We start from the raw sequence: 24,999 nt of genomic DNA on the forward strand, positions 1-24,999 counted from the left end.
TCGCCAGAAGGGACGCGCCGCGCCGCAACGCGTTTTGTTTTCCCTTCGCGGCGAAGCGCCGCTCCGAGCGCGGGGCTGAGGGGCGGCTGTAGGCTGCGATAGAATACTGTAGGCTGCCCAGAGCTGAGGGAGCGTGAGGAGCTCGGCGTCCGCTTTGAGGTGGAGGTGAGCGGGGCTGCGGGACGGTGCTTCACAGAACGGCTGGGCTGGGCTGACGGCTGCCCTTCCTGTTGTGCGGCAGTGTCGTTAGGTCTGAGTGTGAGTTAGAGCTGCAGGACACGTCTGCTTTAATAGCTCTGAAAACGAGCTAACTTGGCAGCGATACTCAGTTATATTCAGCTATATTCGGTGACTCGGTTGCTTGGACTAAAGGACGGACTGCCTACGAAACGTGCTTTGAAAGGAACGCTCAGATTTAAGAGCAGGAGGTGACTTGGCAAGCGTTCTGTCAAAGCCCAAACCTGTTGGTCCAAAGAGAGCTGTTATAATGTTGAATGTGGTGTAGAAATGTACGTTTGGGATTCTCCTCGTCAGAAAGAGGGTGTAAAAGTGTGGCACCCTGGGGCTGGTGCCGCACGGGAGGTGCAGCTCTGTGAAAACAGAAGGCACCCCTTGCTGCAGGAGTGCCTTTGCACTTTATTGGCTGCTCACTATTAGGGAAGGCAATGTTGAACCCGCTGTTTCTGTTTCTCTTTAATAAATCCTGTTTTTCATAAGAATATTTGAATTGTAGGGGTTACTGAGAGGGGTTACTGAGGGGTTACTTTCCTACAGAGAGGAAGTAGGTTTCATTCTGTAAGAGTGGGAATGAGCTACATTCAATTTTCCTTCCTGCTAACTTATTTCATGTGGCTGTGTGTTCTACATCTTGCTATGACGTAGAACTTGCTGTGACACGTATTTGCTCCATCACTTTCCAGTCCCTTCAGTGCTGGTTTTTTTTTTTTGGCCACAGATAGCATTTCCAAAATCTGCCCTGTGACTGCTGTTGCCTGTCCAAGACAGACAGCTTTGGGGCTGGACCTTGGCTATTCTACGTGAGTCTGGAGCACTTTGCTCCCATTCATGAGCAGTAAATAATAATTAACATTAGCTACTGCACTTTCTGAAAGTAGTTCCTCAATCAATCTACTCTTTTAGCTTCAGAGTTCTGACTTCTAGAGAAACCTATACATTGTTTCTAAATGCTGAGAAGGTTCTAAAACCAGCTGCATTTAGGACTTTGATACCTCTAACATTGCTCTTTGCATTTGCTCTAAGCAGAGGTGAAATTAGAGTCACATCATATACAGTAGCTGTAGACCACATTATAGACCTTGTATTATACTGAGTAGATAAGCAAGAAAGGAGATGTGTTGTGTAGTGACTTGTTGTACAGTGACTTGTGCAATACTTGCTGCAATGGCTGCTAACAGTCTGTGGCTCTGAAAGAAGCCAGATGTTTATTGTGTTCTGTTCAGGGATTAATTATTTCCTCTGTCTTTTCTCTAGCTCTGTGCTCATGTGTTTTTTACCTGGAAGTAAGTAATGTATGTGAGCTCAACTCAAAAAGTGTGCAGTAGAAGAATGGATAGGAAAACATAAAAAACAATCAGCTCTGCATTTTAAAGAATACAGAACGGTTGTCAGTACATCTTACTCCTAACACAGAGAAAACCTGGGAGGAAAGGGTGATTATTGGCCTTTAGTTACAGCTGTAGTTATTCTTTAGTTTGGGAACTGAAGGCATAATGGATTGCACTGAAATGTTCTAGGGAACAGATGTAGAAGACAATGCAATGACAGAACTTACAGTGTTGAGAAAAGGAATGCAGATGTAATAGATTTTCTTAAAGAAATCAAGAGAAGTTCTAGAAATATAGAAAGAATGGTAAAATTTAGGTGAACAGATTTTCACATACAAGTGCAGTGTTTGCATTATTAGCCTACTTTGTCCACAATCAGTCTACATACAAAAATCCATTTCTTTACAATAAAATAAAGGGTGAAGTTGGTCTTGGCATCCTGTCCAGTAATTTCGTGTTTGAGTTTGGCCGCGAATGAATTCTGTAGGTTCAGAACTGAAAAAATGAACTTAGTACATGAGTGCTTAGTACATGTATGGATTGCACTTTTTCATAGCTTTTATGATGAAGAATTTCTGCTGCTGTAATTGTGTTGGGGTTTTTTATTGGTTAGTTTTTATTTAATGCCAATTAAGTGAGGAAAGGTAGTTCCAATGTCAGTATGTTGATATTAGAAATTTGTGCCTAAAATAACACTCTATCCCTGTGTACTTCTTCACTGTGTTTAAAAATCACAGCTTACCATTACTACTCTCAGAAAGTAATTCACTTTCCCCTTCTTATTCAGCTTAAACAAACTGCATCTGCTTGGAATGTTAAGTAAAATATTTCCCTGTAAGTGTGAATGTTGTCTTTTTTGTTTCTTTTCAGCATTCAGTATGGCTTCTCCAACTCTGCTCATGCGTGTCGTCGCCTCTGCGTATTCTGTTGCAGAAAAAGCTGCAACAATTGTTAGAAAAGTAATGGCCGGAGGGGATCTGGGCATAGTGGAGAAGGTATTTTTAACTCTGTTTCAATTTCATTTCTCTTATCAAGATGCAAGTCAGACTGGTATTTTTGAAGGTCAACAACAGGGGAAGGAAATACAGTCAAACCCAAATTTCACCTCCTTGAATCGAGAACTATTCCTTGTTAAAGGATTAAAAGAGCTGGAGGAGAAGTGCGTTTTAAATTGTATTTCTACAGGTTTTTCAGAACTGAAAAGAAACCATAACTGTTCCGATTCCCCTCACAAAGCATAATGTTCAGATAGCATGTCAGAATTGATAATAGTGCATCTTTCCCATTAATTTCCACATGTGTGTCCTGACATCTGTAGTACAGGATACAGTATTATGCCATGTAATTTTGGATTAGGACAAATCAATGTTTAATTTCTTAAAACAAAAATGAAATGACTTTTCAAAGTAATTTTGGAGTTATTCAAAATTGAAAAGAAGCATGAAGTGACAGTCATCTGCACAATGTTTTTGATTTGCTCTAAGTTAGTATGCTGCACTGATGAAACGGGATCTGGGTCTTGGCTGCAGTACTAGAATTGCTGGAATGAACTTTGAAGTTAGTTCCAGCCTTATGAATATGCTACAATATTATATGCTTCATGAAGGGTCTGTATTATTTCATAGATCATAGGAATGTTTGGATTAGAGGAAACCTTAAAGATCACCTAGTTCCAACCCCCTACCATGGGCAGGGATGCCTCCCGTGAGACCAGGTTGCTCAAAGCTCTATCCATTCCAGCCTTGAATGCTGCCAGGGATGGGACAACCACAGCTTCTCTGGGCAACCTGTTCCAGTGTCTCACCACCCTCGTGGTGAAGAATTTCTTCCTAGTATCTAATCTAATTCTATCCTCTTTTAGTTTAAAGACTTTTTACCCCTTGTCCTGTCACTATACTCCTTCATAAAGAGTCCCTGTGCAGCTTTCTTTTTTCTCTTTGAGGATCCAGCTAGCTTAAGGTAATTTTAATACAGAAGTAAATGCTCGCTTTTATCAGTTTCACTGATTAATTAATTTTTTACTGATTAATTAATTTTTACTGATTAATTAATCAGTAAACTTAAAGAAATAAAAAGTGAAAGTTTTAACATTATTTCCCAGTGCAACAAAGATTGCTCAGTCATTTTCTAATGTAAGAAAACTGGCACATTTTGAAACTCATATCAAATAAATATTTTTAAGTACAGTATAACGTAACTATCAAAAGTAGCAGGTGATATAGCTTCTAAATACCTTATTTTTATGAATGCTACAAACAGTCAAAATCAGATTGAAAACAGCGAGCAACAGGAAAAATTTGTTTGAGGAGCTAGCAATCTCAGAGAACTCCTGCAATCCTTTTAATCAAACTTGGCTGGGAAAGAAAGAGTGCAACAGTAGGAGTCTGGAGAGAAGAGATATGTAAATGAATGCAAAGTTCTCATAATTCATCGTTTTTCTGCAATTAACAAACATGAAGACCAATTCTGGCTGGCCTTACTGAATGAAAGCTTCAGAAAAGTTTGGAAGAAAATGTTCCACCTTTTCCCTCACAACGGTGAGCTCCCAGTGATCCATTAATCACAATGAGGTGCAAGGACAGCTGAACTTTTAGCTGGCTCCTCCACTCCTGATTTTCAGAGTTTCCTTCCTCCCAGTCATCTCTAATATCACCATTTATAATGCTTCTCTTTGTAACCTTTCTACAGTGTTTTTTCTTTTCTTTTTTGCTACAAAGATATTTTGTCAAGCTATTCTTACATTATTGATGACCATTTTGAAGAACAACTTTATACTGGTTTTATTCACGTGTCATGGAAACAAGGAGATCTGCAATAATTTGATCTATCAAGGTCTGAAATCAGCATCAAATTCAACCAAAATTTATTAGAGGATAAGTGGGGCTTTTCAGAGAAAACTTAAATATCAAGTCTTATAAGAGTAGGCAATTAGATAAGGGATGGACTAGGCTTGGAGCATGCAAAAAAGTAACCCATAACTATCTTCCATTTCTGTGGTTAATTTCTATAGCTGGATAAAGAAATTTTATGTTACCAAATAAACAGTTTCGTGAAGATTAAGGCTAGAATTCCATTATACTCTTTTTGTTATGTTTTGATGTACATGAATTCTTCTCCTCCTTTTGGCAGAGTGGAGCCGATGACTTGCAGACCAAAGCTGACCGACTGGTACAAATGAGCATTTGTGCTTCATTGACACGGAAGTTTCCCAAAGCAACAATCATAGGAGAAGAAGTAAGTACCTCATTTGTTTCTAACATACTAACTATTTAGCTTGCTGTAACTTGCAGTGGAATATACTTTGCAAGGTTTTAGAAAATCATCTCTTTGCAGGGGAAAAAAAAAAGCCACCAGGAATCTGTCCCATTTTATCTTTCAGCATGTTAGCTTTGTCAAGTAAGCTGCAAGCAAATCAACAGCTCTAACTGAGGTGAGTGCAGCACCTTTTTGTAATAATTTTGAGACTCCTTTTCGTAGGATCTGCCTCCTGAAGAAGTAAATGAGGAATTAATTGAAGATGGCTACTGTGAAGAAATACTGAAGAAAACTTGTCCTGCTCAGTACACAGGAATTAAAGAGGAAGAGGTAATTTTACATATATAACTTTGTATCTTACGCTCCTCTATATTGCTTTGAATTAAAAAAAAAAAAAAAAAAAAAAAAAAAAAAAAAAAAAAAAAAAAATTAGTGTTGTCAGTTTCTCTTTTTGGTTTGATACTCATACATGATACTTGTGTAGTCATGAGCATCACACTTCTAGAGCTGGAAACACTGAGTATCCCCTTGTGCAATAGTGAGAAATGGAAATTTGCTTCTGATTCAAATTTTTAAAAATGAACTGACTTTGGACATGAGAATATCATTCCCATGTTTAATTTAAGCCTTGATACCTCTGTTAAGATATTTCCTAACAAGTTCTCATGAGATTTTTAGGTTTTCTGTAAAATACTAATAATGTAGATTTCAGTAATGTCACTGACTGAAAAACTGGAATATTTTTATTTCCTTACAAAAGTAAATACATATACTGAAGTAAATATATATGCTTTGCATGTTTAACTACATTTTTTGTATTTGTTTATGCTGTTCTTTATTTTTTTTAACAGCTTGTAATATGGGTTGATCCTTTGGATGGAACCAAAGAGTACACTGAAGGTTGGCTTCTCAGTTCTGCTGATTCAAAAAATTACTGCAGTGCAGTAAAGTATTACGTACATGTATATTGGTTCATGATAAGAGTTACATACAGTATTACTTCATAAGGCTGACTTTGTTTCTGTACTTTGGGAGTGCAGTGGAAATTTGTAACCATCACTCTCAGTCCTAACAGGTATAGAATAAACCTGATGGGATATCAAGTTCCTACCGGTTTTTGTCAATTCGGGGAGCAAAAGGCTGCTTTTAATTGCTGGCAGATTGTCTTAAAAGGTTTTTAGTCAAATAAATTTTCATACATACTTTGAACTGGAGAACTAAATCTCCTGTTTATACAAGTGTACGCTTAATTACATGTGCACCATTCTTTTCAAATTACTCAAATGATTTTGCTGTATTCGTCATCATTTCAAGATAAAATAAAACCCTCCCCAAAATCATTATTATTGGGTTATGGAAAGAAATCATTCACAGAAAAGCCCAATTTGTGCCCATAGAAATAGACTTTACAGTAAAGAAGAAAACGCAAACAAAAACCTTGTAAAATGTATGCCAAAACCGTGCCCTAATTTCCTGCTGCATGTTTTAGTTGATTAACATCAAATCTTTTAGTTATTTTTTCCCTGTTTTCAGGGATGAGATGTAGAACTGCCATGAAATTGCTGTTTCTGAAGACCACTGAAGAATCTAGACTCCCATTTTTAGAAGAATATAATCACGTGTCATTATATAGATGTATCTTTCAATTTTTCTCATTATGTGTTAATTAGAGCATAGTTCACACTAGAGAAATTCTTTCTGGGACATGCTTTGAAGACCTTGAGGCTAAAAAGATTGTGTTATATCAAACAACCCATTACACCAGAAAATCCTGATTAGTATTTGCATTTCTAAGACACCACCTCGAATATCAGTTCATGGACTTTTATTGAAGGTTTACTTTCATTCATTTATTCATTTAATGCTTTCTTTTTTTTCAAGCATAACTACCTTCATATTATTTCTGTACAGGTCTCCTTGACCATGTCACTGTTCTCATTGGAATTGCTTATGGAGGCAAAGCAATAGCAGGAGTTATTAACCAGCCATATTACAACTATGAGGTATTAAAGGCACTCATTGGTTTGATTTATATTGATAGGTGATTTGTAACTGCCTTTTCAGTGATATTTCCAGTTAGCAAGCTTTCAACTGGAAAGCAGTGTGTATTGGAGTTGATGACATAACAAAAGAATTTTTTTGTTTTGTTTTACATAAGCAAAGTTTTTAATGTTTATTTCCAAGAACTGAATCTCAAGGACCTGGTAACAGGTTATAGTGAATCTTGAGGCTTGTGTAGTATGACAGTATATATCACATATGTACTGTACACATTAATACAGTACATAACAAATTCCTATTTAGAAAAAAGAATATATCTGTGTTTTTACAGTCTAGGCTACAGATGCTTTACTAAATCCGTACAATTCGTGATGTGTGGTAACTGCCCTAAATCTGCAGCCGTAAACCTATCCGTGGTAGTAGATAGGTTAGAGTGCATCAGGCCACATCTCAGGTTTAAGTCCAAGATGGCCAGCCTACAACAGTTGCATATATTGAGATGAATGCACTATTACATGTGTTAGTAGGAAAAGCCTCAAGGTGTAGTCTGATTTATTAAACTTAGTAGATTTAAAGAAAAATCTCGAGCTAATATAATGCACATCAGTTAATTCTACGTGTTCTACGTCTATATGATAAAACATAACAAAATGACAATGAAGATATCAGTAACAGATTGTGCCTTAAATAGAGAAATATGCAGATATTAGTTTGTCAGTCATGGGAAACAGAATATCATGCATCACCATAATGTCACAGATTAGAAAACAGTAAACAATCTCCTGAAGGTTGGACAACATGTCATTGCCATAGACGGAAAGAGAGCTGAGACATTCTGATTCCTCTGTCTGAGCTGTAGAGCACTTCTTTTTAAGTGCCCCATGTATATGTATCTCAGTGTTAATAATATACTCCCTAAGATGGAACAATGTCTCTAGCCACTCTTTTCCATTTGTGCTTTAAACACTGGTCACTGTTGTTAACCATCATCTGGACCTTTCCTTAGACAGGAGCTGATGCTGTACTGGGCAGAACAATCTGGGGAGTCCTGGGCATAGGTGCCTTTGGATTTCAGCTCACAGAAGTACCAGCTGGAAAACACATCATTGTTACCACCCGTTCACATGGCAGTACTCTGGTAAACGAATGCATCAGTGCCTTGAACCCAGACAGCATTATCAGAGTTGGAGGAGCAGGAAACAAGGTATGGAAACTTTAAATCTTTTGGTTTGATTGGGAGGTTGTTATATCTTTGGAAAAAGAAACAGAATTTTTAATGAAAACATTTGTTTACCTACATGAATATACAATGAATCTCCTCCTTTGTTCCTAGCACAGTCTGCCATGTGGTAGGGAGTCAAAATTCAGTACAGATAGATTTGTAACAAGGGCTGTACTGGTCATGGCTGAGGTCCATCTTCACTTGTGTCCCGTTTCTGGGAGATACAGTAAAATTTATAAAAAGACTGGAATAACTAAATGAGAATACAGTTTGATCATAATAAGGCTATTGCTCCAACTGTCTAGAAGCAAGCATCTAAGGATAAAAATAAGAATAGCACAAAGTGATGTCTCCTTTGCTGTTATTTTGAAAACTTCCTTTTGTCATGGCTGTCAAAAACAGACTGTTCTGTCTCTTTTCTCCAACATGTGCACAGGCCCAAATGGCTCCAAGATAACACAGAGCCAATCTCCATTTTTCCTTATTAAGTACTACAAGATAGGAAATCTTGTTCCTGAAATGGAAAGCAAATTTTCATCCTTTAGACTGTATTTATAACAATCACAAAAATAGATAATTCAGGATGGTAATAGAGTGTCTTTCTCAATGCTAATTGAGAAATGTATAGTTATACCTGAAAGGATCTCATTTTCTAACAGTAACAAAAAGCCCTGTTTCCTGGTGTTATTTTTTCCCTGGTTCTAAATGTCTATTCATGACAGATCATTCAACTCATAGAAGGCAAAGCATCTGCTTATGTATTTGCCAGTCCTGGATGCAAGAAGTGGGATACCTGTGCACCTGAAGCTATTTTACATGCAGTGGGAGGTAAGTTAATAGCATTCAAAATCCTTTCCAAGGTAAGTGAAATGGCATCAACGTAAGTTATTTAAACTTATCACAGGAAAAAAAAAAAAAAAAAAAAATTTTAAAACATGTATTTGGGAAGAAAAATGACTGTATGTATGTATTTTTAAATGATCATGATTCACTGGGGGGCTTTGAGCCCTTTTAAATAAGCAGTAACTTCAAAGGGGCAACAAATTATGCAGGATGATAGAATGGTTTGAATTGGAAGGCACCTTAAAGATCATCTAGTTGCAACTCCCACACTGTAGGTAGAATGATGTGCTTCATAACATTTATTTACCTCCTCTGTTTTCTACACTACTGTGTTCAGAACGGGGATAGCTCTAAGCAGGTTAACTCAGACACAAAAAAACAACCAATCTGGGGCAGCACAGTGCTGTATTTAGCCTCCTTGTTATGCAGGTATCTCGTGGTTAAATTAGCTTGCATAAGGGTCTGTATTGCTCTTGCTAAGTGATTTCCAGAAACTCATTTAAGACCAGCTGGGGTATTTCTATATTATACTAGAGTTGGTGGTATACACGTACCCTGTCTCTTACTTGAACTCGGGATTTTACTTCCTATCTATCAACTGCCAGTGTATGATCTACTCAGGAAGCATTTTAGTTCATCCAGAAGTGATAGCTGTAGTTTTCCAGAAACAAGGAATTTTAAATATTGCTGATAGGAAACACAACTGCTTAGTTATTTAGTATCAGCTGAGAAAAAGCTATTGTGCACAAACTGGGAGAAAAGATTAAATTTCACACCTAAGGACAGGTACATAATTGTCAAGGGCTGTTTTTTTGTTGTTGTTTGTCTGTTTGTTTTGTTTTATCAGTTGTACTAATAAATTAGATTATCTCTCTCCAACTCCTTTTTACTGAAAGATTTTTTTTCTTTGTTTTGCAGGCAAGATAACTGATATCCATGGAAACTCTTTTCAATATAACAAAGAAGTGAAACACATGAATTCAGCTGGGGTCCTTGCCACTTTGAGAAATTATGACTATTATGCCAGTCGTATTCCTAAGACAGTTAAACAATCTCTTGTGCCTTAGAGTACAAAGTGTCTTCACTTGGCCTGGAAAGTCGAGAAGGTGAGATTGTAGAAAAATTAAAGTAAGAAGATAACAGAGTTTGAAATTGTTTTATGGAATCTGAATCTAATTCTTACATTAAGCCATTCAATAATTTCAAAATTACCTGCAGACTGTCCACTATTGGATCAAATTGTTTTGCTATGTTTAGCAAATAATATAATAATTTCATTTCTTCAACTTTTGTTTTCCATATTCTTTGGAAATAGAGTATTCATTCCATGTAATATGACTGTGGTTAATGTACTGCTAAACAATATAATTCAAAAGCCATCTTAGTATTCAGGGCACAAATTCATTTTAACTTATCTACCAAATTTTGTTTAGTGTTTTTTCTCATTTGTACTCAACAAGATTTTGTTGTGTTAAATACAGATGGAGTAGGAACTTAAATGGATGGATGATCACATTTATAATAAAAGTGGATAGTTATGATTCTTTGAAGTGAAATGTGATCTTTCAATGCATGTATTTGAGAATGAAGTGAAGTTGGTTTGGTTGCTGTTTGGCTTCCCTTATAGTTATAGGCCAAGATTCTCCTTTAAATACACACAATTTCTGAGGCAATATATTTCTAGCAGGACTTCTGTCATATATCTGTAGCAGCATTTAGTGTACACTGTGGTTCTCTCTATCTAGCAAAACTGTGGTAGTTTTTAAGCTAATTCTAGGGGGTTCTTAGTTTCAAAATGATTTAGCTGTTTAAAAGCCATTTTTGCAGCAGAAGATTCATTGAACTTAAGCAGTTGATAATAATCTTTTCATCAGACTATTTTAGAATGATATACTTTATTTTACTTAGTGAGTCTCTTAAACTTCTCCTCTACCTGTTCTCACTTTTTGAAAGACCATCTTTCAATCAGTTCAAGCTATATATCAACCAAGATGAAGTTACATGCAAGTAGAGATGCTCTCCCTTCATTTTAGCAGAAGGAAACTTAAGTACAGAAGGTCTTACATGCAGGGAGCAGCTTGAAATCATCCAGTTACTGAAATGACTTATTTGAAATAGTCAGTTTCAAAGTGTAATTGAAACAGTGTTGTGCTGTATTTCTTCCCATCCCCCATTTCTGACCTGCTGCCATCATACTGTAAGGCTATTGGATTTTCTTAATGCTTCAAATCTCTACTTGCACTAATTGTACCCAAAAGAGATATGTAATACAATGTGCTTCTAGACACAAATGGAGGAACAAAGATTGCTTACCAAATTCTAAAGTTTTAAACAGATCCAAACAATTAAAAACACTTTCTGGTCCCAAAGAATCCAAGGGCAATGCTTCATTAGGCTACTGTTATCCAGCTATCTCAGGAAAAGATGGTAGACTGAGCTTAAACAGAGGAAACATACGATTTTCTTTCAGATATAACAATTTAGTTTTGCTGAACAACTGTTGGTGACCTAAATTGTCAAACTGCCAGCTTAAAGTGTCCTTTGTTATTCTGAAGGCAGAGAAGAAGAATGCCACTTCCATTAATTAATGACTGTGACTCATACTGAGGCATGCCATGAGTGGCTGCCAATTCCAATGGACTACACAGCTGTTTTCTTTCTCTGTTCTCTGTATGGATAGAAAAGTGGCATCTGTCAAGCTCACAGGTCTGTGGTATTAGGCAGGGTGCCTGAACTCAGCCCTTGCTTACTTAATGCCTGAATGCCCAGCATAACTTTTTTTTCTTTAACCCCTGCTGACACTGTGAATGGCAAAGTTGCAAAACCCCTTCAGTGTCTTCCTAAAAACCAGACTCTGGGTCTTTAAGTTAGCTCTGATCTGTAATATACAAAAAAATACATTTTCCATACAGCTGAAAATTTCAAAATTCAGTTTTCAACAGTGGTGAAGTTATGCTTATTTCTTGTATTTAACACAATTTACTTTTCAAACTGCATGCAATTTGGATTCAATCCTTTCCTCACACTGGTAGCACCAACCTGACTTCAGTGCAGTACCTCCAGGCTTGCTCTGTTTTTAGGGCTAGATGGCTTAAAGCAAGCAGGGACATCTTAATGCCAGATGCTGTGAATGAGACAACTCTTGCTGAAGAATTCCCAGTCTCTTCATGTGCAAACATGGGAAAGGAACTGAGGAAGCTCTTTCTTCAGAGAGCACAGCTTATCCTTACAACATTTACAGATAAATTAGCGAGATTGTCACTTCACTTTGCCCTATCATCAGCCAGTATTTGATGCTGTAATTACACTAAAAGCTGCATACAGAAGAACAACACATGCTTCTAATCCTTTCATCTAGAGCCTACCTGTCTTCTTTTTCTTCAAGTGCATGACCAGTAATAGCACATACAACAGATTCAGCCTGTTTTAATTACAGCCTTCCTCATATTTTGGCTCCTTATAACTTTAGTCATTCCACAGGCTGATTGTGACTGAGGAATGAACTACCTAGCAAGTACAGATTAATTTTCATACTCAGTTATACATTCAGCTCAGGTTGGACATTAGGAGAAATTTCTCCTCAGAAAGACTGATAATGCACTGGCATGGGCTGACCAGGGGGTTTGTGGAATCACTGTCCTTGGAGGTCTTCAAGAAACATGGAGGTGTGACACTGAGGGACATGGTTAGTGGGCATGGTGGGGATTGGTGGGTCTGAGTTGGTGAGCTTAGATGTCTTTTACAGCCTTAAAGATTCTATGATTCTGTAATTCTCATCTCTCCAGGATTCTTGGCTACTTTAGTATTCATTTCAAAATTGGTATGTGAGTTTGTGAAACAATTTAAAATGAGATGTAGAATGATTTAAAGACAAAACCTGTGCTAATAAGTCTTTCCTTGTAATAGTCGTTCAAATGTAAAGTCAAGTCCAGAACCTACTGCTGGTAACACTCACCTGTGTGCTTATATCCTCAATCTACCTGATGTATGCATATTGATCTCTGAGCTCATTTATGGTTGCTTCACTGAGTGTAGAGAATACACCATCTAATGTTTAAACAGACATGCGTGGAGCTATTTCCCATGCTCGTGGAAACTGGAATGCCTCCTGATACAGCTAGATATATGGAAAATGTGCAGCAAAACTCAACAGCAGGAGTCAGACACAAGCTGGCAGGGAAGGTCCAGTCACACACACAGTCACAGAATCGTAGGGGTTGGAAGGGACTTCTGGAAATCATCTAGTCTGGCTATCCCACTGCCGTGCTCCACCAATCATGCATTCACGAGCTCTTCTGCCAGCAAATTGGTGCTGCAAAACTGCAGAAAAGCACAGGGACACTGCAATGTCCTTGCAGCAGTCTGAGCCGGAGCCTGCCTCCTAGAGAAAACTGCTAGTGCACTAGTTTTGTAATTAATTCTGAGACTGGATTGATTCACTGCTAGGTTTGTATGTGAGGAATGTACCACTGTAAGAGAACAGGGTAAACAGTGTGTGATTCTTCTCCAAAAGAGCAGTGATACAGTGGCACAGGCTGCATGGAGGTAGTGGAGTCATCGTCCCTGGAGGTGTCAAGAACTGTGGAGATGTGGCACTGAGGGCACAGTGGGGATGGGTAGATGACCTGATACAATGAGCTTAGAAGTCTTTTCCAATCTTAATGATTTGATGATTCTGCGCTCTTTTTTATTTGCTGACGTGACACAAAAGCGGCATAAAGAAACAACCCTGATGCTCCCGTCAGAGCCCAACCCTAAGAATGCTGGCGGATAACTCGAGTAAAGCTTCGTAAAAAGGCCCAGCCACGACAGACAGCAGCTGGCAAGCCAGCCCCGCTGCGGGAAGTGACGCACCGGCTCCTCCCCGCCACGCCGGGGCCGCCGGAGGTGGTGCTGCCGCCGCGCTGGCGCTGCCTCCCGCCCCGCCTCGCCTCTCCCCTCTCTCTCCTCTGGTTCCGGTGTGGCGGTGGGGATGGCGGCGCTGAGCCTCACGGTGCAGGCGGACAGCCCCCCGCTCGGTAAGCGCGGGCTGGGCCCTTTCTTTTTCGCAGGCCCTCCTCCTTCCCTCGGGGTGTCTGTGGTCGCGCAAGGTGCCGCCGCGTTGCATCATGCGGAGCATTGCGGGCTCCGCGCGCTGAGCGGCCGCTCCCCGGCGGGCGGTGAGGGGCGGCCGCTGCCCGGCCCGTCCTCGGCTTGCCTGCTTCCCCTCATTGGCTCCCTAGGCGGCGGTGCGGTCTGAGCTGCGAACGCAGGGGCTCTGGAGCGTTTGTTTTTGTAGCCGATAATTGGCACTAGAGGTTTAGTTGAGGGGATTATGTAAGGATGCTAGAGATATTACATCTTACGAGCGAAGCACGTTGGCAGCGTGTGTACGAGGCGGCCGAGCGCACGTCCCACTCCTGCCTGCTCCGTGCTGCTCATCATGGCTGCGCTGGAGGCGTGTGGTAGCTATTAATGTCCCTAGTATTAATTACACAGCTTGCTCAGTCTAATCCTTGTCGTTTCCAAAGCCTTTCCGTGCTATTAGCGTACTTATGGGCCTTTCAGATGTATTGCGTGAGCGATGTCACCCTGACTTTCACGTGTGGAATACAGGGGTAGAAGGATGTTAGCTTACTGTTCTTAATGCCACAGGAGGCATTTGCACTGAGGTGGGAGCTGGGAGCTTCCAGCTCCTGTGACTTGTATGTAGGGCAACGTATTAGTAGCTACGCACTGTCAACCTTGGGCAGACTGTGTTGCTCTCAGGGAAGGTGAAATGTGCAGGAAGATTTCAGGTTGCTCAGGTATTAGGAGAAGTTTCTTCTCCAAAAGAGCAGTGATGCAGTGGCACAGGCTGCTCAGGGAGGTGGTGGAGTCATTGTCCATAGGGCACTGTGGACGTGGGTTGGACGTAACGGTCTTAGCGGTCTTTTCCAATTACAATGATTCTGTGATTCTAAGAAGTAACAGGTTGGTTAGATGCCCTTCCAGACCTACAGCATGGCCCTCTGGCTACTTTCATTGAAGTAATGCCTGTGCAAAGCTTGCTGTCTTTGTATATGCTTGTGAGGAAAGCACACAAACACAAGCTCCTCACCTCCAGCTCAGCAGGCAGGGTCTGGAGCAGAGCCAGCCCAGAAATAATGCAGCCACGTTAGCTTAGTGCTTTGTTCAAGCCCTTCTACTGTGCTATGGAGCATTGAGTTCTGAGCAGGTTGCATTGAGCCACTTTGGATATGGACAGAGCTGTCCTCCAGTTGGTGAATAGCCTTAGAAGATCTTTTATTTCTGCACTGTCACTGGTGAGCTACTCTGAGGAGCCTGTGTAAGTTTCTTGTGTTTGTCTTGAATAGAATTTCTCGGTACGTCTTTTTGTAAACATTAAATAGTGTTAAAAATATTGTCAGGGCTGTGGTGGTTTATACTTTGATACTGTTCAGGTGAAACCGTTTGATTATGATCTCTTCATGTACTCAGGTGCAGAACTCATTTCTACAGTACCTTCAGGAAGCACCATGAATTGCTGCTGACAGTTACTGAGCGCACTGCAGATTACTGTATGCTGGGCATTATCAATTTTAAAACACGAGTGTTGCCAAGAATAATTCTCCTGCATATGAGATTGAACATTGATTTCTTTCCTGAGCAATCTTACTTGAAGGAGCACTTCAATTGCTTTGTCAAATTAGATGAGAAGTGTAGCTGTTTTGTTGCTGTTGTGAAAGGTATTTTTACTGCAAGAGAGATGAATATGTTTGTCTCTTGTTTTTTAAAGGAGCTCTGCTGACAGTAGAGCTTGTGAAGAATGATGTCAAAATTTCAGTGGAAGAAGGCAAGGAAACCATCCTTCGTGTATCTGAGTAAGTGACTTTGCATCTCTTCATCTTGCTTTCGGTCAGCAGTTTTAAAAATCACATGGTTGTAACATTGACAGTAACCTTTCCTGGTAGGAGAAGAATACTTCTGTTAATGACTGCATTACTGTTGTCTCGCTGTATTGTTTAGGTATTTGCCTTCTTTGATGTACCATGAGTTATCAAAAGTAAGGCCATTTTATACTATATAAGAGTGGTATACATGATTCCTTGCATTCATACATATGTGATAGAATTAATTTTCAGGCTTATGTGGCATTGTTATGTGCTCAATTGTGAATATAAGTGAATGATGTCATCTCAAAAAAGTGCTAAATAACTGTACCACACTATCCACTATACTGTAACTGTATCTGTCTGCATAATGTGGAAATACTCTTAGAAATTTTTGAAGAAAGCTAATGTATGACCTTTGAAAACTAAAACTATTATTGCAATAAATATTTTCAAGTTTGGGGTGGGAGGGAGATTTTTATGATCTTTGTAGGATCATGTGCATATCAGAAATGCAGGATTAATTCTTTTGGTTTGGGAAAACTGGATTGTAATCTCAGATTCCATATCATGTAAGATGTCTGAATATAATGTGGGAAGATATCCCAGCATTTAAATACCACTGACATTGCAGTGGTACCTCTGATTATCTAGAATCAATAGTAAGGAACGCATTTTGGCTCCTGAACATATTATCAAACATAATAATACTGTTTAAAATTCAGAATCATTGAACTACAGTTACATTTAACTACAGTTAACTACAGTACCTACCTTTTGAGTAGGGACTGAAAAACTTGATTGGGAACCACAGATTTTTTCCATAATCTTCCAAAAACCATACTTGTTCACATTTTGTGTTATTCCCATGGAAGATTCTCTTGAAGTTACCAGTGAAACATAAGCTGGTATTTCTGCATGGCTTTAGAATGATTGTAAAAGCAAACATAGTATTTTTATGTTGTGTAGGTCCTTACAAGTTAACAGCAGCTGATCTTTTCCCCACTCCTATAACCCTAGAGAGCGAGCTTGTCACTGTATACATATTTTGGCAGAAAATCAAAGCACAGGCTGCTTGACAAGTCTTCAAACGTAATGACTGTGCTACTGGTTTCTGTTTCCATTTTCTGCTAAAAGATATTAGGTTTAGACTCAAATAAGAGTTCTTTCCTCATTATAATTTCTATTCCTACGTGTTGTCTTTTGCTCTGTGGTATAAAAGCTATCACTTCAAGATGATGTTGGAATAATATTGTATACTCAGCTATGAAAGAACAATGTTTTCTAAATTTTATTAAATTTATTAGGTTTATGTTACCATCTGCATTGCAAACACGTTCATTTTAGCTGTTATGGAAAAGGTTAAAATGGGAAGCAAAAGCTCAAAAGCTCTTCTGCTCCTTGGTCCCAGGTGAATAAGATCTAGATTCACATTTCTATCAGGTGGCTTTTTTTTTGTGCATTAGTATAATCTCTTTTCTCTTATTGGATTATGTTTAAGAAGTTATTCCAAACCTCAATATTGCATTAATTTTCTCTTGCTTAGTTGTACAATCATTAAAAAAAATTGATTCTCTACTTCAAAGTCTGTTAAAAGTATATCTGTAACTGGAGAACCATCAGCTGAATTCAGATCTCAAGTAATGCTTCTGGTAAATGGATTTCATGGCATCAGTTCTGCTGAAGCCATCTTATTCTGGCATGACTTGAAATTCACTTGGGATATTCCAGACCTTGGTTTTATTTTTTTATTTTTTTATTTTTTTATTTTTATTTTCTAATTTTTGGGGAGGGTTGAAATCAATAGTTGTAAAGGCTTGCTTAAGTGATCAAGGGCATTTGTTTTAGTACGAACTAGTGAAAACAAAAACATATTTCACAAACTTTCTGTAGATGCACATATATTAAAGATGTCTTGTTTCTCTGGAAAAGTTTCTTTAAAGTCTGGCAGCATGATGAAATGAGAACAGAGCATACTTTGCATATAGTAACTCCTTTCCCCCATAGGTCTTGTTTTTAATAACAATTTAAGGGTTAAAAATGGATGCCTGGAGTTTGAAAAGCTAGAAGAAAAGAAAACCTCACAAATCAGCTATGTTCCTTAATTTTGGTGCAGTTAACCAAGTGTGACTGTCAGATCCATTTGTATCAGAAATGGGACTCATTATAATTATTACTGTACCAAGGAGCCTTTTATTTCTTTCTCAGGACTTTCACTGGTCTTTGCAAGACTTTTTCTGTGCTATCAAAAATTCCTCGTAAGTTTGTAAAGGATGAAATATGTGTAGCAGGAGGTAGATAACTTGTTTATAAGAAAAATAGTAGCAGAGACTGGAAAAAACCTCGTTCAGACAAATTAAAGTGTAGCATTCAGTCAATTAAAATGAGAGGAACAGAACACTTACAGGAACTCCTTGTTGATGTCAGTGCTTGGTTAGAAGCATATGGAGCTTTTTTGTGAACTACACCTGTGTGAACCTGTAGGGATGATTATTGCTCATTTTCAACTGCATGTACAGGTGAAATTGAACTGGATGTAGTAATTTAATATACTTTTATTTTGCATATTTTTTCAGGCATGTTTCATTTACCAATGTGAATTCTATAGTTCGTTATTTGGCTAGAGTTGCTGCTTCTGCTGGGTTGTATGGTTTGAATCTTTTGGAACACACTGAGGTGAGAAAGAACTGTGTCTTTTTTTCTATTTCCTTCCCTCTTTTGTCTGTGACCAAAGTGTCCACTTTTTTCTTTCTTTTGGAGGACCTTTTTTATATTCCTGCATTTTATTGTGTATTGCTTGTGCGTTTTATTATTAGTCTGAGGTTCCAGTTATGTAGAATGCTGAGTTGTTTGTATTTTTTGTTTTGTTTTGTTTTTGTTAAGCTTGCAGCTTCTTGTGAAGAAGAGTCATAAATCTGATGTCGGAAAGAGTCGCCATTTCCTACCCCCCACAGCAACTACTCCTAAGCTGGCAGTTCACTAATCCAGAATAGTTCAGGATAGAGGATGAGGACTGTGGTTCATAGAATCATAGAATGGCCTGGGCTGAAAAGGACCACAATGATCATCTACTTTCAACCCCCTTGCTATGTTCAGGGTTGCCAGCCACCAGACCAGGCTGCCCAGAGCCACATCCAGCCTGGCCTTGGATACTTTTAGGGATGGGGCATCCACAGTCTCCTTAGGCAACCTATTCCAATGAGTCACTGCCCTCTGTGTGGAAGAACTTCCTCCTAATATCTAACTTAAGCCTCCCCTGTCTTTGTTTAAAACCATTCCCCCTTGTCCTATCACTATCCGCCCTCATAAAAAGACATATCCTCTCCTGTTTATTCAAGTATTGGGGGGACACAGAGAGGATTCTCCAGAACCTTCTCTTCTCCAAGCTAAACAAGCCCAGTTCCCTCAATGTTTCTTCATAGGAGAGGTGCTCCAAAATCATCCAGTTTCAGTCACACTGCCATGGTCAGGGTCGCCAGCCACTGGACCAGGCTGCCCAGAACCACATCCAGCCTTGCCTTGAATGCCTCCGTTCAGGGGATGGTTTTCTCTCTTCACTTTCTATTGCTTGGTTGCCATCACTTACTCCTGTGTAATGTAATTCATTATAGTATAAAGGAACACTGTATTACAGTACCTTCAGCAACTAACAGAAAATCATGTTGAAGCTAATGGCAAAATATGCCATTGCGTGCAGAACTTGTGATTTTGTACTAAATTTTTTTTTTGCTGTATGTGATGGACGGAACCCTTAACCTGATTTCATTCAGTGCTTGAGATCCATGTTAAATGCCTTCTGGCTCGGATATCTTGCCACACTGATGAGATGTTCTGTTGTATAAAGTCATGCATTCCATAGCACTTCCCTAGCAGTGCCATGAAGGCACCAAAATTCTTTATGCCTAAAAGGGAGCTTGTTTGTCATCATTCCTTATACAAATTACAAAAAGTTGTTATAAATTGTAGGTATGGTACAAAATGAGATGCAGTTCTTCCTGAGTCCTGGTAAATTTTAAATTGATGACTGAAACTGGCAAATGAACTAAAATTAGTATTCTCTGAAATGTAGGGAGGAAACTGAAGGATCTGTTCAACTCTCCTTTCTATAACTGCTTGGAGTTATAGTATATGCTTCATCCCAAACAGCAGGTCTAAAGGGAAGCGTTGTCATAGTGTATTCCTTGTAAGGCACTAAAAATAAGTTATAATCTGTGTAGGTACCTAAATTTTCTGAGGAAAAAATGTGTTTTGAAGTTAAGCCCTAAGGCCTCTGTAAATATGCTTTCAAGATTGCTAGTTCTAGTAAAATGCTTCTTTTCTTTTGTTCTTTTTTCAACAGTAGTGCTGTACTTTGGGCCACACAGTGGCAGCAATATTTGTGGGACAAATACCTCAGAACGTAACTTTGAACAACTGAACTGAGTTCTGTAGCAATTATGTTTATGTAATGTAATTATGTTTATGCCTGCCCCATTGGCTTAGGTATTGCAAGGATTCCTTGCAGTTTACCAAAAGCTTGAATGTGAAACAGACAGAGGAGTTTAAGATATATTTGATCTCTTACAGAATTGAAGGATCTGATTCATAGGCAGAGCTATGCATCAACCAAGTGCCTGATTTTTATTGTTTTTTCATTTTTTTAAATGCATACAGCAAGATGTATTTCTGTAGGAAAAGACTTCTGCAAAAGAAAGGGAAGGGAAATAAGGTGAGGTAGGGATTTGGTTTCTACAGAGCTAAAAGAATGTGAGGCAGAGAAGATAGGAACTGAGGAGAAAATGACATACTTATCCAGTAGTGATACCAGAAAGATCAAATAGTGCACAAATGTTATATCTAAATAGTTGGAGGACACCCATTATTGTATGCTGTGTGTGATGAAATAAATGCCCAAGAGCTGCTATTTTTTCCAGTGGGAATAATTTCAATGAAGTCAGTATAGTTTCAACAGTTTGAAAACATTCTGAAGGAAGAAGCTGAATTTAATCATGTATTGTTGTTCTGGATGAATGTTTAGGTGTACTTGATTTTAAAGGTTATTTAAGCATCCCTTGTGATTTAATGTCCAATATATTTAATATTGATATTCTAGCTAATATTTTCTGTTCAGCTGTTAAGTGTATATTCAGATTTTTCACTTCTTTCTCATTGCTTTACTAACTTTTAATATCTTACGTTCCTTAAAACTAGGTTGACCACTGGCTAGAGTTTAGTGCTACAAAGTTATCTTCTGCCAGCCAGTTTCTTTCAGCAGTCCAAGAGCTCAACCACTGCCTATCTCTGAGAACCTACTTGGTTGGAAACTCTCTGAGTCTTGCAGATGTCTGTGTCTGGGCTGTACTAAAAGGTATTGGTACATGTTCTCCCTTTCATTGGTTTGCTATCATATATACTAGGAGTTCTCAAATTTCTCTTTCTGTGGTTGCTAGTAGCAATTCTTAGCTGTATGCCAGACTCTGTACTTTGTCCTGTGCATCACTGATGGGAATAGTGTGGCTTAGGAAGCCTTAGAATTGTTCTATGTGAAAACTTACATGATGTGCTTATGGATGGTAATATTTCTAACTTATATTGTGTTACCTATAAGAATGTCATTATTACCTGCTTCCTAAATAGTAAAGTGTGTTGTAGCCCAAAATTTTGACTTGAATATTTGAATTTTGTATTACAGAATAAAATTGTATATGCGGACCTTTCAGCTGTTACCTTAATAGACTGGCGTTTAGCTTGAGTTACTGAAAAGTGTTACTCTAAGAAATAGTCTTCAGAAGCTAAAACAAGCTTTGCTGAACTGTTTATATGAGTTTGTATCCCAGGTGTATGTCTAAAATTAATAGATGACTGTCATTCATTGTGACTGAGTGCCCCTTGAAAGTAATGTACATGTTCAAGATTAAAGTCTGACATCTTTGAATAATTTTTCAAAGTTACACCTCTGAGAAATCTGAAATCAGTGCATTATGTCTGTTTTCTGCCTTTTCCCCTGGAATCCCTTTAGTGAAGTTACTCCTTCAATATTAGATTTTGGGAACTGATCCCTGGAAAGTAAATGCTAGTACTGGTATATGCTTCACTTTGGAGAAAGCTTGAAAAACATCAAAGGTAGACCTATTAGAAGGATATCCTGTATGTCTGTTTTTGGAAGAAAAAACCCACATTTTTACTAATTTTGAGTTTTAGATGAGAAAAACAAAACTTAATGTTGCTCAGCCCCCCACCCCTTCTGTTTCTTGAAACAAAAAAGAATGGATTATGTTCTTTGGAGGGAGTTTATTTAATTTGTTTTAAAATGACTTGCATCCTCATGACTAAATATCCTTTCAGAACAGAGGCTTAAGTAGGTTATTAAAAACCATAATCTTGTACTGATCTTAAAAATTGCAATTGGTAGTCTTTCTATTTTAATAATTCAGCAGCTTGAAAATTTTGTTTCCTAACAGATAATAACGTCTGGCAAGAGCAATTACAGCAAAATAAAGCTCCCATCCATGCAAAACGATGGTATGGCTTTCTTGATGTACAACAAGCTTTTCAGTCTGTAGGAGCCAAGTGGGCTTCTGGTATTCCAAAGGTCAAAATGGTAAGCTCTACTTTGTCTGGGGAGAGTAGCTTTATTTGTATGAGTAGCTTTATTTTTATGAATACCCTGTAAGGATCTCCTTAAATTTAGCAAATAAAAAGGGATCGGTTGCAAGTAGTTTTTTTTTTTTTTTTTGTAAGTTCCTCTTAAAAAGGAGGAACAAAACAGCTACCAATGTCACATTCAGAAGGGTGAGTAGTGTAGTCCAGTGCTTAGCTGGAATCATGGAAAAATGGCACTGCTCTTTAGCTGTATCATTTTGTTTTTCTAACAAGGATTTCAGGATCCTGAGAGACCTGCAGAGATTGCAGTTGCTTGAAGTAGTTAATCACAGTGAGGTTAAAAATACCAAGATAAACTTGGTTTTCTTCTATCTAGAAAATTAAATATCTTGTTAGAACTTCTCAGTCGTAGTTCACAACTGAAAAAAAAGATTAACTTGGAGCTGCAAAATTAGTCTAGTTTTGATGTACTGACAGTAATGTGAAAGTTGTGAAGAGATGAATTTGGGGTGCAATACGATGGATTCTTGCTGTCTGTTTTGAAAGAAGATACTGGAGCACAAGAGTGTATCTGAAGTTTTATTCTTGTTTATTCAGCTAACATGATCTGTAATTATAATCTCCATTAATTTTTAAGGCAACTGAAAAGAAAGCAGATGTTGGGAAGTTTGTTGAACTTCCTGGTGCAGAGATGGGAAAGGTCATTGTACGGTTTCCTCCTGAAGCAAGTGGGTAAGAAGCATAGATGCTTTGAAAAGTTTCTATTTTTCATTTTTGTTTTCAAGAAAACTAGAAGTGTGCTTTGGTGAGAATCAGCTTCATGCATCAGCTTATCAGATAAGTCTTTGGAGTCAAAAGAGTAATTAAAGCTTTGTCTGTGACTGCATTAGAGTTGTATGTTTACTTCTCTGTGACTCACTGTGTTATTAGCTAAACTTGAATTACAGAAGTGGTTTTTTAATGTGCTCAGCAGTGGGAGGAGAAGTGGAAGGGATTTGCATGGATAATGGAGATGTGTACTAACAGAAGCTGTGACGAGTGAATACAGTCTTCGTGAGTTGGGTGCAGTGTGCTCAGTGCTTCATCAGGAAGCTTAAATTTGGGAAGGGAAAGGTGTATGGGATAATCTCCCTTCAGGAAACTTTACAATAGATGTGTAATTGAGACCTTTGTCTCAGGGGATCAGATTATATGTAATCTGAGATACAAACTCTTAAAGACAGAAAATGGGAGATGTTATGAATCTCACTGCCAGCTTCTTTGATCTGTTGATCCACATATATTACAGCATCTTAATTGCCAATATAGTTAATGCAGAAGCAGTCAGAAATCAGTAGGAGTATAGAAGTGTTTTATTCAAACATATGTACATGACCCACTTAGTAAGTAAAGCTTTACTTTTATCAATCAATAGAAAATCAATAGAAAATAGAAAATCAACATAGAAAAGAGGATTAAAAAATGCATAACCAATTTCATAAATAAAACTGTCACCCAGTTTTTTTTCTATTTCTTTTAGAAGTGCTTGATAAGCTGTGAAATTTCCATTACTGCCTTTCTTCAGTAAACTGTCCATTCAGCATCATATTATTTCTGTGCTTATGTTTCTTACTTTATAAGTCCTGTACGAACTGTCGTTGTATTGTATATATGTAGCATAGATTATTTCTTTAGAAGCATGTATTTTTTTAGGTTTTTGGAATTAATGTTTATGTATTAAATTAGGTTTAAATCAGCAATAACTTTTTAGTTCACATTAAAATGGAAAGCATCCATTGCACTGTTTTAGAAAATTCCAGTCTTCTGAATGTGGTAGGTTCAGATTATCTATCTGGTAGAAATTACTTAATGTTATCAACATGGTCAGTTTAAGTTAGTCTGTAAAACTGGAAATCAAGTCCTATTTTTATATGCATAGTGACAGTTAATAAGCCACATTTTAACAATTACCTGGTAATTTTATGGTAGAAAAAAACATAATCTACTTTTATAAATGTACCAAATCTTGACATGTTTTCTTCATTTGTTTGACTTAGCTATTGCTTATTTCTTATCTTTCTTTCAGAAATACTAAAGTCTAACTGAAGTGGTGCTGATGTATTTATTTATTTTCTTTTTAGATATCTGCATATCGGTCATGCCAAAGCTGCTCTGCTAAATCAGCACTACCAAGTTAACTTCAAAGGAAAACTTATTATGAGGTTTGATGACACAAATCCCGAAAAAGAGAAAGAAGACTTTGAAAAGGTATGATGAGAGAACAGAGAAATCATTCACTGTATTAAATTAATTCAAAGTTAAATTACATGGAGATCTGTTGTAGTACACTTTTTTTTGCACTAGATATTTAAGGCATCAGTATTGCACTTAAGTTTTACGCTTGGAAGAAATTTCCATCATCTTTAATAAAAGCCTTTTGTCAGTTGCTTCTTTCCTTTCTCCAACATGTATGTAGATATGCAACTCCTGTCATACTCGTTTTCATTTTGTAAGTACTATTTGACTGTAGGAAGTAATTTGTTTCAATTTTCGTCTCCTTTTCTTGTTCTCCCTGATCTCATATAATCATAGGCTTTGAATCAGTAAGTGCTTACCTCTTTTTTTCTTTCATGCTTGTCATATTATTTTTATTGATCATCCTTCCTGGACTGTGGAGTGCTACAGCACCTAATCTGGCATG

The 24,999-nt window shown here is 38.0% G+C and overlaps 2 protein-coding genes across 2 annotated transcripts in view; both read left to right on the forward strand.

Annotated features, from left to right (window-relative positions):
• Positions 1–2,443: 2,443 nt before the first annotated feature.
• BPNT1 (3'(2'), 5'-bisphosphate nucleotidase 1) lies at positions 2,444–9,953 on the forward strand (the record flags this gene model as incomplete). The annotated part of the gene is made up of 8 exons (XM_079550905.1): positions 2,444–2,560; positions 4,695–4,799; positions 5,043–5,150; positions 5,672–5,720; positions 6,732–6,823; positions 7,828–8,025; positions 8,766–8,871; positions 9,805–9,953. The coding sequence occupies 8 exons, from the start codon at positions 2,444–2,446 to the stop codon at positions 9,951–9,953; spliced, it is 924 nt and encodes a 307-aa protein (XP_079407031.1).
• Positions 9,954–13,858: 3,905 nt separating this feature from the next.
• Positions 13,859–24,999, forward strand: part of EPRS1 (glutamyl-prolyl-tRNA synthetase 1) — a gene marked incomplete at both ends in the record, with an annotated part of 38,121 nt that continues 26,980 nt past the window's right edge. Inside the window, 7 exons of the mRNA XM_079532812.1 lie at positions 13,859–13,904; positions 15,644–15,728; positions 18,314–18,413; positions 20,928–21,084; positions 22,178–22,317; positions 22,957–23,051; positions 24,440–24,566. Coding sequence (XP_079388938.1) covers positions 13,859–13,904; positions 15,644–15,728; positions 18,314–18,413; positions 20,928–21,084; positions 22,178–22,317; positions 22,957–23,051; positions 24,440–24,566 — 750 coding nt within the window. The remainder of the gene's footprint in view (positions 13,905–15,643; positions 15,729–18,313; positions 18,414–20,927; positions 21,085–22,177; positions 22,318–22,956; positions 23,052–24,439; positions 24,567–24,999) is intronic.

The sequence above is a fragment of the Tetrao urogallus genome (assembly GCF_951394365.1).
Source record: "Tetrao urogallus genome assembly, chromosome: 2".
Taxonomy (NCBI): domain Eukaryota; kingdom Metazoa; phylum Chordata; class Aves; order Galliformes; family Phasianidae; genus Tetrao; species Tetrao urogallus.